The following is a 16325-nucleotide window of genomic DNA, read 5'->3' as shown; positions in this document are numbered from 1 at the left end:
TCCATCGCCCCAACTGAAACTTCACACCTCATCTTCACATCGGCCTCCTTCTTCCTCTTAACAAGAGATTCCACTTCTTTGGTAAACCACGGTTCCCTCGCTCGGCACCTTCCTCCCTGCCTGACCGGTACATACTTATCAAGAACACGCAGTAGCTGATCCTTGAACAAGCTCCACTTATCCAGTGTGTCCAACACTTGCAGCCTACTTCTCCACCTTATCCCCCCCAAGTCACATCTAATGGCATCATAATTTCCCTTCCCCCAGCTATAACTCTTGCCCTGCGGTGTATACTTATCCCTTTCCATCCTTAACGTAAACGTCACCGAATTGTGGTCACTGTCCCCAAAGTGCTCACCTACCTCCAAATCCAACACCTGGCCTGGTTCATTACCCAAAACCAAATCCAATGTGGCCTCGCCTCTTGTTGGCCTGTCAACAAACTGTGTCAGGAAACCCTCCTGCACACACTGTACAAAAAACGACCCAATCTAATGTACTCGAACTATATCTTTTCCAGTCAATATTTGGAAAGTTAAAGTCTCCCATAATAACTACCCTGTTACTTTCGCTCTTATCCAGGATCATCCTCGCCATCCTTTCCTCTACATCCCTAGAACTATTTGGAGGCCTATAGAAGACTCCCAACAGTGTGACCTCTCCTTTCATGTTTCTAACCTCAGCCCATACTACCTCGGAAGATGAGTCCCCATCTAGCATCCTCTCCGCCACCGTAATACTGCTCTTGACTAGCAGCGCCACACCGCCCCCTCTTTTGCCTCCTTCTCTGAGCTTACTAAAACACCTAAACCCCAGAACCTGCAACTTCCATTCCTGTCCCTGCTCTATCCATGTCTCCGAAATGGCCACAACATCGAAGTCCCAGGTACCAACTCATGCTGCCAGTTCCCCTACCTTATTTCGTATACTCCTGGCATTGAAGTAGACACACTTCAAACCACCTACCTGAACACTGGCCCCCTCCTGCGACGTCAAATCTGAGCTCCTGACCTCTATACTCTCATTCTCCCTTACCCTAAAACTACAATCCAGGTTCCCATGCCCCTGCTGCATTAGTTTAAACCCCCCCAAAGAGCACTAACAAATCTCCCCCCCAGGATATTTGTGCCCCGAAGGTTCAGATGTAGACCATCCTGTCTGTAGAGGTCCCACCTTCCCCAGAAAGAGCCCCAGTTATCCAGAAATCTGAATCCCTCCCGCCTGCACCATCCCTGTAGCCACGTGTTTAATTGCTCTCTCTCCCTATTCCTCATCTCACTATCACGTGGCACGGGCAACAACCCAGAGATAACAACTCTGTTTGTTCTAGTTCTGAGCTTCCATACTAGCTCCCTGAAAGCCTGCCTGACATCCTTATCCCCTTTCCTACCTATGTCGTTAGTGCCGATGTGGACCACGACTTGGGGCTGCTCCCCCTCCCCCTTAAGGACCCGGAAAACACGATCCGAGACATCACGTACCCTTGCACCTGGGAGGCAACATACCAAACGTGAGTCTCTCACGCTCCCACAAAATCTCCTATCTGTGCCCCTGACTATAGAGTCCCCAATTACTAATGCTCTGCTCCTCTCCCCCCTTCCCTTCTGAGCAACAGGGACAGACTCCGTGCCAGAGGCCCGTACCCCATGGCTTACCCCTGGTAAGTCCCCCCCCCCACAAGTATCCAAAGCGGTATACTTGTTTCTCAGGGGAACGACCGCAGGGGATCCCTGCACTGACTGTTTTTTCCCAGTCCCTCTTACAGTTACCCATCTATCTCCAATCTTTGGTGTAACTAATTCCCTGAAGCTGCTATCTATGACCCCCTCTGCCTCCCGAATGATCCCGAATTGGTGGCCTGTATGTGTTCCACGGATCCAGAGCATCCAACACATCACTCAAGACCTGTGACTGGTGGTTTTGTTCGACTATGTCAGATGTCTCCTCTAGCAAGAGTAAATCAAAGGTGGCCCTCAGCTTCCTTTTCATCAATAATAAAGGTGATGATCTTGGTGTAATCGCAGGTGCTATGTTTCGGTTTGTTGCTTTAAACTTGTTCACACGGCAATGAAGTGAACCTTAGTCCGTGGAAACTTTCCGTGTGTGTTTCAAGGACTGGATAAACCTTTCAGCTAAACCATTTGTGGTTGGGTGTTCAGGTGCTTATTTTATAAGTTGGATTCCACACACCTTTAAGTTGTCTTTAACTCTTGGGCTGTAAACTATGACCCATTGTCGCTCTCGATCAGCTCTGGCTTTCCGAATCTCGCCAAGATCTCACTGAGTTTCCCATTGGTTTCTTTCGCAGTGGTTGACTTCATTGAGACCACCTCAGGTTACTTTGAGTGTGTGTCTGCATCGACCAGGAACACCTGCCCCTCTGCTGGACCCGCAAAGTCAACGTGCAGACCTTGTCACGGCATTTAGGCCACTGCCATGGAAGCAGGGATATCGTTCCTTACCCGTGCACATGGCGGGCACAGTCCTGCTTTTTCCACTATCTGGGCATCAATTCTTGGCCACTAGCCCTGTGCTTATTCCTTCAATTGAACTATTCCTGGGTGTACTTCGTGCGACTAACACAAAAGGTTTTGTAGAAAATTTGGATGTTTTCCTGCAATCCATCACTTTATAATAATCTTTATTATTGTCACAAGTAGGTTTACATTAACACTGCAATGAAGTTACTGTGAAAATCCCCTAGTCGTCACACTCCGACGGCGCCTGTTCGGGTACACACAGGGAGAATTCAGAATGCCCAAATTACCTAACAGCACGTCTTTGGACTGTGGGGGGAAACCGGAGCACCCGGAGGAAACCCACGCACACACGGGGAGAACGTGCAGATTCCGCACAGACAGTGACCCAAGCCGGAATCGAACCTGGGACCCTGGAGCTGTGAAGCCACAGTGCTAACCACTGTGCTACCGTGCCGCCCTATACCATTTCCAGAACATTCCCCATCACAGGATCATTTCTGGTGTGTCACTGGGCGTGAGCTGCAGTCACTGGTTCTGACAGAAACGTTCCACACAATTACAATAACCCACATGTATAATATGGGTGGCTGCTTATTTTTAAACAGTGACCCCTAATTCTAGATTCTCCAACAAGAGAAAACATCCTCTCCACATCCACTCTGTCAATTCTATTATCTTTCCTAATTACTTTCCACATCTGTATATTAACTTTTTGTGATTCATGCATGAAGGCACCCAGATTTTATATGTTTCAATTAAGTCACATACAGAGACGTAGAAAATAAAGCAGAAGGAGGCCATTCGGCCCCTCGAGCCTGCTCCGCCATTCATTATGATCATAGCTGATCATTAAGTTCAATACCCTGATCCCACTTCCCCCCCATATCCCTTGATTCCTCATACGCTTCTGACTCTAACAGATACAAGCCTAGCCTGTCCAACCTCTCCTCATAAGGCCACCCGCTTACTCCCAGGCCGAGATTTCCAGCCTTGCCATGAGCCATTCACATCCCTGGAACAGGCCCTTCGGCCCTCCAAGCCTGTGCCAACCATGGTACCTGCCTAAACTAAAACTGTCTGCTCTTACGGAGTCCGTATCCTTCCATTCTCACCCTATTCATATATTTAGACATCCCTTAAATGCCGCTACCGTACCTGCTCCCACCCCCTCCCCAGGCACCGCGTTCCATATAATTACCACCCTCTGTGTAAGAAACTTGGCTCACACATCTGTTCTAAACTATTCCCCACGCACTTTAAACCTATGTCCCCCAGTACTTGACTCTCCTACCCTAGGAAAGAGCATCTGACTATTCACTCTGTCCATGCCTCATAATCCTGTAGACCTCTATCAGGTCGCCTCTCAACTCCGCCATTCCAGTGAGGACAGACCTAGTTTATCTAACCTCTCCTCATACGCTAATGTCCTCCATGCCAGGCAACATCCTAGTAAAAAGCTCCTGTACCTTCCGGTAGTGTGACGACCAGAATTGTACACAATATTCCAAATGAGCCCTAACTAAGGTCCTGTACAGCTGCAACATGACTTGCCAAATTTTATATTCAATGCCCCGACTGATGAAGGCCAGCATGCCTTATGCCTTCTTGACCACCTTATCCACATGCGTTGCCACTTTCAGTGATCGGTGGACTTGCACGCGCAGATCTCTCTGCCTGTCAGTACTCGCAAGTGTTCTACCATTTACTGTGTAATTGCTACATGCATTGGACCTTCCAAAGTGCATTACCTCACACTTGTCTGGATTAAACTCCATCTGCCATTTCTCCCCCCAAGCCTCCAACCAGTTTATATCCTCTGACAATCCTCTTCACTATCCGCAACTCCACCAATTTTTGTGTCATCTGCGAACTTACTAATCAGACCAGCTCCATTTTCTTCCAAATCATTTATATATACTACAAAGAGCAAAGGTCCCAGCACTGATCCCTGCGGAACACCACTGGTCACAGTCCTCCATTCAGAAAAGTACCCTTCTACTGCTACCCTCTGTACCCAAGCCAGTTCTGTATCCAACTTGCCAGCTCTCCTCTGATCCCAGGTGACTTCACCTTTTGTACCAGTCTACCATGAGGTACCTTGTCAAAGGCTTTACTGAAGTCCATGTATACAACATCTACTGCCTTTCCCTCGTCTATCATCTTTGTCACTTCATCAAAAAACTCAATCAAATTAGTGAGGCATGACCTCCCCTTCACAAAACCATGCTGTCCATCACTGATAAGTCCATTTGTTTCCAAATGCGAGTAAATCCTATCTGTAAGAATCTTTTCCAATAGTTTCCCTACCACTGACGTGAGGCTCACCGGCCTATAATCTCCGGGATTATCCCTGCTGCCCTTCTTAAACAAAGGAACAATATTGGCTACTCTCCAGTCCTCTGGAACTTCACCTGTAGCCAATGAGGATACAAAGATTACTGCAAGGCCCCAGCAATTTCCTCCCTTGCCTCCCTCAGTATTCTGGGGTAGATCCCATCAGACCCTGGGGACTTATCTACTTTAATGCTTTTTAAGATGCCCAACATCTCCTCTTTATTAATATCAACATGACTGAGAATATCTACGCACTCTACCCTATACCCCCCTCCACCAAGTCCTTCACTTTGGTGAATACTGAGGCAAAGGATCATTCAGTATTTCTCCCATTTCCTCTGGTTCCAGACATAGATTTCCTCCAATATCCTTGAGTGGACCAACCCTTTCTCTGGATACCCTCTTGCTCTTTACATATTGATTGATTGATTGATTGATTGATTTGATTTGATTTATTACCACAAGTACCGAAGTACAGTGAAAAGTATTTTTCTGCGGCCGAGGGAACGTACACAGTCCGTACATAGTAGACAAAAGAATAATCAACAGAGAACATTGACAAATGGTACATCGCCAAACAGTGATTGGTTACAGTGCGGAGCAAGGGGCTAAACAAAGCAAATACATGAGCAAGAGCAGCATAGGGCATCATGAATAGTGTCTTACAGGGAACAGATCAGTCCGAGGGGGAGTCGTTGAGGAGTCTAGTAGCTGTGGGGAAGAAGCTGTTCCTACATCTGGATGTGCGGGTCTTCAGACTTCTGTATCTTCTGCCTGATGGAAGGGTCTGGAAGAAGGCAATGCCTGGGTGGGAGGGTGACTGATAATGCTGTCTGCCTTCCTGAGGCAGCGGGAGGTGTATACACAATCAATGTGGGGGTGGCAAGCTTGTGTGATGGACTGGGCTGAGTTCACCACACTCTGCAGTTTCTTGCGGTCTTGGGCCGAGCAGTTGCCGTACCAGGCTGTGATGCAGCTGGATAGGATGCTCTCTATAGCACATCTGCAGAAGTTTGTGAGAGTTGATGCAGACATGCTGAATTTCTTTAGCTTCCGGAGGATGTAGAGTCTTTCTTGACTGTTGCATCAACGTGAGTGGACCAGGACAGACTGTTGGTGATGGTGACCCCCAGGAACTTAAAGCTATCGACCATCTCTGCTTTGGAGCCATTGATGTAGACGGGGGGTGGGGGGGTCGTGCTACCCTTCCTGAAGTCGATGATCAGTTCCTTGGTCTTTCCGACATTTAGAGAGAGGTTGTTTTCGGTACACCATGCAACCAAGTGATCCATCTCCCTTCTGTAGTCTGATTCGTCGTTGTTTGAAATACGACCCTCCACAGTCGTATCATCTGCAAACGTACAGATTGAGTTGGAGTTGAATCTTGCCACACAATCGTGTGTATAGGGAGTACAGTGGAAGACTGAGCACACATCACACATCCTTGCGGGGCCCCGGTGTTGGGGACTATTGTGGAGGAGGTGCTGTTGCCTATCCTGACAGATTGCGGTTTGTTGGTGAGGAAGTCGAGGATCCAGCTGCACAGGGAGGAGTCAAGTCCAAGATTGCAGAGTTTGGTTGTAAGTCTTGTCAGGATAATGGTGTTGAAGGCGAAGCTGTAGTCTATGAACACCAATTTGATGTAGGTGTTCGAGTGTAGAGCTAGAGAGACAGCATCTGCTGTGGGCCGGTTGCGGTGATCGGCGAACTGCAGTGGATCGAGACCGTCTGGGAGGCTGTCTCATGACTCATGACCAGCCGCTCGAAGCATTTCATGATAACAGACGTCAGGGCCACCGGTCGGTAGTCGTTGAGGCAGGCTACCTTGTTCTTCTTTGGTACTGGTATTATGGTGGTCTTCCTGAAGGAGGTGGGGACCTCAGAGCTGAGGAGTGAGGTGTTGAAGATATCTGCGAATTCACTCACCAGCTGGTCTGCGCAGGCTCTGAGTGCTCGCCCAGGGACTCTGTCGGGGCCCGTCGCTTTCCGCGGATTCACTTTCAAGAAGGCAGCTCTTACCTCTGAGGCTGTAATAGTGGGTATGGGTGTGTCCAGGGCTGTTGGGACGGGTGGCACTGAAACATTGGCTACTGCTCAAAACAGGCATAGAACTTGTTCAGATCATCGGGTAGGGATGCTCCAGCCCCAGATATTCCCCCTGGCCTTGCTTAGCCTGTGATCTTGTGTAGGCCCTGCCATAGTCAGCATGAGTTAGTGTCGTTGGCCGGGACTCTAGTTTGATGCGGTTTTGTCTTTTTGCATTGCTGATGGCTTTCTGTACGTCGTACCTGGATTTCTTATATAGGTCAGGGTTGTCAGATTGAACGCCTCCGTCCGGGACGTCAGCAGGGAGTGGACCTTTTGGTTGAGCCAGGGTTTCTGACTGGGGAATACCCGTATTGTCTTCTTTGGTACACAGTCCTCGACACACTTACTGATGAAGTCTGTGACGGTGTTTGCGTACTCGTCCAGGTTAACTGCCGCAAACTTGAATATGGCCCAGTCTACAGACTCCAAGCAGTCACAGAGGATGCCCTCAGATTCCTCGGACCAGCACTGCACGGAATTCAAATTTCACCATCTGCCCTGGCGGGATTCGAATCCGAGCCCCCAGACCATGGGCGTCATTCTCCGACCCCCCGCCGGGTCGGAGAATGGCCGTTGGCCGCCGTGAATCCCGCCTCCGCCCCTGCCGAAGTCTCCGGTACTGGAGATTGGGCGGGGGCGGGAATCGGGCCGCGCCGGTTGGCGGGACCCCTCACTCAATTCTCCGGCCCGGATGGGCCGAAGTCGTGAGCAGCGTGGGCGGGCTCCGGGGTCCTGGGGGGGTCGCGGGGCGATATGACCCCGGGGGGTGCCCCCACGGTGGCCTGGCCCGCGATCGGGGCCCACCGATCCGCGGGCGGGCCTGTGCCGTGGGGGCACTCTTTCCCTTCCGCCTCCGCCACGGCCTCCACCATGGCGGAGGCGGAAGAGACTCTCCCCACTGCGCATGAGTGGGAAACTGTCGGCGGCCGCTGACGCTCCCGCGCATGCGCCGCATTTCCGCGCCAGCTGGCGGGGCAACAAACGCCATTTCCGCCAGCTGGCGGGGCGGAAATCCCTCCGGTGCCGGCCTAGCCCCTCAATGTTGGGGCTCGGCCCCCAAAGATGTGGAGCATTCCGCACCTTTGGGCCGGCGCGATGCCCGTCTGATTGGCGCCGTTTTTGGCGCCAGTCGGCGGACATCGCGCCATTGGGGGAGAATTTCGCCCCATGACTCTGGGTCTCTGGATAACTAGTCCAGCGACAATACCACTACGCCACTGCCTCCCCTTTTAAGGAGGTCAAACAGTTAAAGGGAATACATAATAAATGGGAATATACTGAGAGGGGTCGATGAAGTGAGAGATCTTGGCGTACACGTACACAGGTCCCGAAGGTAGCAATAAGGTAGATAAGGTTGTAAAGAAAGCATATGGAATGCTCTACTTCACTGGCAGGGATATAGAATACACATATATGGATATAATGTTGGAATTGTATAATAAGAAGTCTTACAACACCAGGTTTGTTTCGAATCACTTGCTTTCGGAGCACTGCAACCAGGAGCTAACTGCTAACCTGGTGCTGTAAGACTTCTTACTGTGCTCACCCCAGTCCAACGCCGGCATCTCCACATCACGGCTACCATCGACACCAGAATTGTATAAGACACTGGTGAGGCCACAACTGGAGTATTATCGGCTGCTTTGTCCTGGGTGGTGCCGAGCTTCTTGAGTGTTGTTGGAGCTGCGCTCATCCAGGCAAGTGGAGAGCATTCCATCACACTCCTGACTTGTGCCTTGTAGATGGTGGACAGGCTTTGGGGGGGGTCAGGAGGTGAGTTACACGCGGTAGGATTCCCAGCCTTCGACTTGCTCAGGTAGCCACAGTATTAATGTGGCTAGGTCCAGTTCAGTTTCTGATCAATGGTAACCCCCAGGATGTTGATTATGGGGGATCAGTGATGGTAATGCCATTGAATGTCAAAGGGCGATGGTTAGATCCTCTCTTGTGGGAGATGGTCATTGCCTGGCACTTGTGTGGTGCAAATGTTGAGGATGGGCAATAAATGATGACCTAGTCAGTGACACCCACACCCTGTCAACAATGTTTTTCAAAAAGGCACCAGGACAAGAGGCAGAGTGTAAAGATTCGAGCTAGATCTTTTCGGAGCGCAATTAGGAAACGGATGGCGTTTGGAAATATCTTTTTAAAATTGTTAATTGCTGCTGGATATTGATTTTAAATTTGAGATTGATAGGTACCAAATGTTTTCAGGGATTTGGAATGGAGATAGGTAAATAGAGTTAGGTCACAGATTGGCGATAATCTATTGTTCTTTTGTGATCTGTTTGAATAGCGGAACAGGCTGAAGGTTTGAATGTTTTCCTGTTCCTGCGCACCGACATCTGGCCATCTGTGATGTTTTACCAAATGCAGTTCACATGATATACGTCGTGTTTTCATTTCTTATAGATGTACCTTCGGTGAAGATTGATTTCTCCAGGAACTTTGCACGAGAGGGTGATGAATTGAGGCTGGAGTGTCGCGCTACTGGGAACCCAACGTGAGTGAACATCCCTCAGCATTAACAACAGTCATGGTGCAGGAACCCTGGGGGAAATTCTCCGACCCCCCCGCCGGGTCGGAGAATCGCTGGGGGCTGGCGTGAATCCCGCCCCCGCCGGTTGCCGAATTCTCTGGCACCGGAGATTCGGCGGGGGCGGGAATCGCGCCGCGCCGGTTGGCGGGCCCCCCCGCGCGATTCTCCAGCCCGGATGGGCCAAAGTCCCGCCGCTAAAATGCCTGTCCCGCCGGCGTAAATTAAACCACTTACCTTACCGGCAGGACAAGGCGGCGCGGGCGGGCTCCGGGGTCCTGGGGGAGGCGCGGGGCGATCTGGCCCCGGGGGGTGCCCCCACGGTGGCCTGGCCTGCGATCGGGGCCCACCAATCCGCGGGCGGGCCTGTGCCGTGGGGGCACTCTTTCCCTTCCGCCTCCGCCACGGTCTCCACCATGGCGGAGGCAGAAGAGACTCCCCCCACTGCGCATGCGCGGGAAACTGCCAGCGGCCGCTAACGCTCCCGCACATGCGCCGCCCGGAGATGTCATTTCCGCGCCAGCTGGCAGGGTGGAAATTCATCCGGCGCCGACCTAGTCCCTCAAGGTTGGGGCTCAGCCCCCAAAGATGCGGAGCATTCCGCACCTTTGGGGCGGCGCGATGCCCATCTGATTTGCGCCGTTTTGGGCGCCAGTCGGCGGACATCGCGCCGTTTCCGGAGAATTTCGCCCCCTGTTCCTGGGATTCCTCACTTCATCTCGAGCCTCTGATAGTAATGTAGAAATATTGAATGTAATTTACAGCTGGCTGTCAGTTGGTTAAAGAAGAGTCAAGGATGAGCTGAACTAGCAGATGGGTGGGTGATGAGAACCATCAGGTTATGCTATTGCTGTCAGGTTCCTCGAGAAAATCATAGCACAAAACAGAGGGAAACAATGGACCCGGTATTGTTTCCGAGCTGAAAGAGAAAATGCTGGAAAATCTCAGCAGGTCTGGCAGCATCTGTAGGGAGAAAAAAGAGCTAATGTTTTGAGTCCGATGACTCTTTGTCAATTATTACTGAGCTGTTTCTTTAAAGAGCTATCTTGCTAGTCCCACCTCCCTGCTTACTCCCCATCACCAGACACATTTCACTCTTCCCTTTAATGATTCAATTCCTTTTTGAAAGTTACGATTAATCTGTTACCGCACTTTTTCACATCGTAACAAACCTTACATAGAAAATGAACCTCCTATCACCCTGGAAATTTTGTCAATGACGTTAAATCTGTGCCCTATGATCACTGACTCTGTTGCATCTGGAACAAATCTCTCCACAACATTACTGCTCCCTCCCTCTGTAATCTCCTCCAGTCCCGCAATCCTCCGAGATCACTGCACTCCTCTAATTCTGGTCATTTGTGCGTTCCCAATTGTAATCGCCCCACTATTGGTGGCCGTGCATTCAGTTGCGTGGGCCTCAAGTTCCAGAATTCTCTCCCAAACCTCTCCACCCTCCGGAATTCTCCCAAACCTCTCCACCCTCCGGAATTCTCTCCAGAACCGCTCCACCCTCCGGAATTTTCTCCCAAACTTCTCCACCCTCTGGAATTCTCCCAAACCCCTCCACCCTCCGGAATTCTCTCCCAAACTTCTCCACCCTCTGGAATTCTCTCCCAAACGTCTCCACCCTCCGGAATTCTCCCAAACCCCTCCACCCTCCGGAATTCTCTCCAGAACCGCTCCACCCTCCGGAATTTTCTCCCAAATTTCTCCACCCTCTGGAATTCTCTCCCAAACTTCTCCACCCTCCGGAATTCTCTCCCAAACTTCTCCACCCTCCGGAATTCTCCCAAACCTCTCCACCCTCCGGAATTCTCTCCCAAACGTCTCCACCCTCTGGAATTCTCCCAAACCTCTCCACCCCCCGGAATTCTCTCCCAAACTTCTCCACCCTCTGGAATTCTCTACCAAACTTCTCCACCCTCTGGAATTCTATCCCAAACTTCTCCACCCTCCGGAACTTTCTCCCAAATCTCTCCACCATCCGGAATTCTCTCCCAAACCTCTCCACCCTCCGGAATTCTCCCAAATCTCTCCACCCTCCAGAATTCTCTCCCAAACTTCTCCACCCTCCGGAATTCTCTCCCAAACCTCTCCACCCTCCGGAATTCTCTCCCAAACCTCTCCACCCTCCGGAATTCTCCCAAATCTCTCCACCCTCCGGAATTCTCCCAAACCTCTCCACCCTCCGGAATTCTCTCCCAAACCTCTCCACCTTCCGGAATTTCCTCCCAAACCTCTCCACCCTCCGGAATTCTCTCCCAAACCTCTCCACCCTCCGGAATTCTCCCAAATCTCTCCACCCTCCGGAATTCTCCCAAACCTCTCCACCCTCCGGAATTCTCTCCCAAACCTCTCCACCTTCCGGAATTTCCTCCCAAACCTCTCCACCCTCCGGAATTCTCTCCCAAACCTCTCCACCTTCCGGAATTTCCTCCCAAACCTCTCCACCCTCCGGAATTCCCCCCCGACAGCCTCCCCACCCTCTGGAATTCCCTCCGACAGCCTCCCCACCCTCCGGAATTCCCTCCGACAGCCATCAACCCACCCTCTGGAATTCCCTCCGACAGCCTCCCCACCCTCCGGAATTCCCTCCGACAGCCTCCCCACCCTCCGGAATTCTCTCCAACAGCCTCCCCACCCTCCAGAATTCCCTCCGACATCCTCCCCACCCTCTCTAACTCACTTTCCTCCTTTAAGACTCCGTAAAACCTGGGCGAAATTCTCCGGAAACGGCGCGATGTCCGCCAACTGGCGCCCAAAATGGTACAAATCAGTCGGGAATCGCGCCGCCACAAAGGTGCGGAATGCTCCGCATCTTTGGGGGCCGAGCCCCAACCTGAAGGGGCTAGGTCGGCGTCGGTGCCAGCTGGCGGGGCACCAAAGGCCTTTTCCGCCAGCTGGCACGGAAATGACATCTCCGAGCGGCGCATGTGCAGTGGAGGGAGTCTCTTCTGCCTCCGCCATGGTGGAGACCGTGGCGGAGGCGGAAGGGAAAGAGTGCCCCCACGGCACAGGCCCGCCCGCGGATCGGTGGGCCCCGATCGCGGGCCAGGCCACCGTGGGGGCACCCCCTGGGGCCAGATCGCCCCGCGCCCACCCCAGGACCCCGGAGCCCACCCGCGCCGCCTTGTCCCGCCGGTAAGGTAGGTGGTTTAATTTACGCCGGCGGGACAGGCATTTTAGCGGCGGGACTTCAGCCCATCCGGGCCGGAGAATCGAGCGGGGGGGCCCGCCAACCGGCGCGGCGCGATTCCCGCCCCCGCCGAATATCCGGTGCCGGAGACTTCGGCAACCGGCGGGGGCGGGATTCACGGCAGCCCCCGGCGATTCTCCGACCCGGCGGGGGGGTCAGAGAATTTCGCCCCCTGCCTCTTTTGGTGATCCCAGCGAAGTCTGCTCCTGTGACTCACTGTCATATTTTGCATCATAATGTTCCAGTGAAACACTTTGGGATATTTCATTATCTTAAATGTGCGATTGAAATAAATTGTCGTCTCTTCCTCTCCACAAAACCTCTCGCTGCTGCTCACAGGGACATCACTGCTCTGGAGGAGGGACAGAGGGGGAAACCGGGGTGATTTGGGAAGGTTTTCTTTGGAATGTGATTGGCTCAATTCAAATCTGTGAGTTTATGAAGGGAATTGGAAATCGTTCGCGGTGGTTAAAGATTCAATTCCCAGGAGAGACGTTAAAGTATCAACATGGGGGACACTTTACACTAAAAGGGTAAGCTATTTGTTCAATTTCAGATACCAGGAAAGAACATTGGAACTGGAGAGTTTAAGTGGGATCATTGTGTCAGTGAGATTTTGTCTATAAAGGAAGAATAAAGGATTATGGAATACGAGCAGAAGGTGGGTCGGTGGGTTTGAGGGAAACGGGGAGAAGGTGGGTAGGTGGGACTGAGGGATGGGGAGAAGATGGGGAGGTGTGGGATTGAGGGATGGGGAGAAGCTCAGAAAGGGGAATGTCTGCAGATGACTGCACAATGTTCAGCACCATTCACGACTCCCCAGATAACGAAGCATCCCTGTCCAAATGCAGCAAGACCCGGACAATATCCAGGCTCGGGGCTGGCAAGGGGCAAGTTACATTCGTGCCACACAAGTGCCAGGCAATGACCATCTCCTACAAGAGAGGATCTAACCATCGCCCCTTTGACATTCAATGGCATCACCATCGCTGAATCCCCCACAGTCAACATCCTGGGGGTTCTCATTGATCAGAAACTAAACTGGACCTAGCCACATTAATACTGTGGCTACCAGGACAGGTCAAAGGTTAAGAATCCTGCGGTGATTAACTCACCTCCTGACCCCCCCAAAGCCTGTCCACCATCTACAAAGGCACAAGTCAGGAGTGAGATGGAATACTCTCCACTTGCCTGGATGAGCAGCTCCAACAACACTCAAGAATCTCAACACCATCCAGGACTAAGCAGCCCCGCTTGATTGCTCCCCTTCCACAAACATTTAAACCCTCCACTGTCGATGAACAGCGGCAGCCGTGTGTACCATCTACAAGATGCACTGCAGTAACTCACCAAGGCTCCTTAGGCAGCACCTTCCAAACCCACGACCACCACCATCTGGAAGGACAAGAGCAGCAGATACCTGGGAACCCCACCACCTGGAGGTTCCCCTCCAAGTCACCCACCATCCTGACTTGGAAATATATCACCGTTGCTTCACTGTTGCTGGGTCAAAATCCTGGAATTCCCTCTCTAACAGCACAGTGGGTGTACCTACACCTCAGGGACAGCAGCGGTTTTAGAAGGCAGCTCACCACCACCTTCTGAAGGGCAACTAGGGATGGACAATAAATACTGTCCTAACCAGCGACGCCCACATCCCGTAAATGAATTTTTAAAAAGGTAGGTAGGTGAGATTGAAGGATTGAAGAAAATGGGAAGAAGGTGGGTCAGTGAGATTGAGGGAAACAGGGAGAAAGTGGGTTTGAGGGATAGAGAGAGAGGTGGGTAGGTGGAATTGAGGGTTACGAGGAGGTGGTGGGTAGGTGAGTTTGAGGGATACGGGGCGAAGGGGGGTAGGTGAGATTGAGGGATACGGGGCGAAGGGGGGTAGGTGAGTTTGAGGGATACGGGGCGAAGGGGGGTAGGTGAGTTTGAGGGAACGGGGCGAAGGGGGGTAGGTGAGATTGAGGGATACGGGGCGAAGGGGGGTAGGTGAGTTGAGGGATACGGGGCGAAGAGGGTAGGTGAGATTGAGGGATACGGGGCGAAGGGGGGTAGGTGAGATTGAAGGATACGGGGCGAAGGGGGGTAGGTGAGTTTGAGGGAACGGGGCGAAGGGGGGTAGGTGAGATTGAGGGATACGGGGCGAAGGGGGGTAGGTGAGTTGAGGGATACGGGGCGAAGAGGGTAGGTGAGATTGAGGGATACGGGGCGAAGGGGGGTAGGTGAGATTGAAGGATACGGGGAAAAGATGGGTCGGGTGGTTTGAGAAATATGGGGAGAAGGTAGGTCGGAGGGTGGGTGGAATTGAGGGATACAGGGAGAAGGTTGGTACTTGGGATTGAGGGATGGGTAAAAGGTGGGTAAGTGGGATTGAGGGATACGGGGAAAAGGTGGATAGGTGGAATTGAGGGATACGGGGAGAAGGTGGATAGGTGAGTATGTGTGATACTGGGAGAAGGTGGGATTGAGGAATAGGGGGTGAAGATGGACGGGTGGGATTGTGGGATACCAGGAGGTGTGCAGGTGGGATTGTGGGATATGGGCGGAGAGTGGCTAGGTTTGTAAAGGTTAGAATTTGGTTCATTTTTTTCTAAAGGCTACTCTGCAATAAAATGTGGAATAGAGCCTGAATGGAAAATGGTGGCAGGCTCTGTTGGGAGGCTGCTTGCGTGCTCCTGCAGCTCTGTCAGTGGAGGAGCCATGACCTGGATTACCTGAGCCTCATGAATATGGAAGATGAGTTGAGGAATTAAAGCACCAAAGAAAGATTAACCATGACTTGCAATTAAATGGGAAAAGTTGATGTTTGAATTAGTGCTGTGCGTGTGACTGTGACTGTGAAGTATGTATAGTCTGACCGAGCATGTGACTCTGGACACTCGCACTCGCTCATTTATGAAGTAAACAGCTGACAATTTGAAACGAGTTTCAAATGTCAAATCTGTTCCGAGTGGGGATTAACTGTCCTTTATTTTCATTTAATTTAACATTAAATTGGCAATTTCACTAAGAAATGCCACAGGTTGGCTGGTATTAGAAATGGAAACATGTCAAGTAGAACAAAATGTTGTAGCCAACAGAGCTCGAGGATGGAATACATTGATTGGACAATAATTAGGGAGCATTACTCTGTAGCGAGTGTATCGCACCCAGTGCTGTACCTGTCCTAAGAGTGTTTGATGGGGACAGTGTAGAGGGAGCTTTACTTTGTATCTAATCCCGTCTGTACCTGTCCTGGGATGTTTGATGGGGACAGTGTAGAATGAGCTTTACTCTGTATCTAACCCCATGCTGTACCTGTCCTGGGAGTGTTTGATGGGGACAGTGTAGAGAGAGCTTTACTCTGTATGTAACCCCGTGCTGTACCTGTCCTGGGAGTGTTTGCTGGAGACAGTGTAGAGAGAGCTTTACTCTGTATGTAACCCCGTGCTGTACCTGTCCTGGGAGTGTTTGATGGGGACAGTGTAGAGGGAGCTTTACTCTGTATCTAACCCCGTGCTGTACCTGTCCTGGGAGTGTTTGATAGGGACAGTGTAGAGGGAGCTTTACTCTGTATCTAACCCCGTGCTGTACCTGTCCTGGGAGTATTTGATTGGGACAGTGTAGAGGGAGCTTTACTCTGTATCTATCCCCGTGCTGTACCTGTCCTGGGAGTGTTTGATGGGGACAGTGTAGCGGGAGCTTT

General features: G+C 51.5%; 1 protein-coding gene across 2 annotated transcripts in view; it reads left to right on the top strand.

Annotated features, from left to right (window-relative positions):
• The window catches only part of cadm2b (cell adhesion molecule 2b), a 646038-nt gene that overhangs the window by 370319 nt on the left and 259394 nt on the right, over positions 1–16325 (top strand). For both annotated transcript variants that reach the window (XM_072513056.1, XM_072513057.1), the window contains exon 6: positions 9315–9405. In XM_072513056.1, the coding sequence (XP_072369157.1) occupies positions 9315–9405 (91 nt within the window). The remainder of the gene's footprint in view (positions 1–9314; positions 9406–16325) is intronic.

Source organism: Scyliorhinus torazame, chromosome 8 (assembly GCF_047496885.1).
Source record: "Scyliorhinus torazame isolate Kashiwa2021f chromosome 8, sScyTor2.1, whole genome shotgun sequence".
Taxonomy (NCBI): domain Eukaryota; kingdom Metazoa; phylum Chordata; class Chondrichthyes; order Carcharhiniformes; family Scyliorhinidae; genus Scyliorhinus; species Scyliorhinus torazame.
The sequence above is the reverse complement of the archived record's forward strand: the minus strand, read 5'-3'. Positions and strand labels throughout refer to the sequence as shown.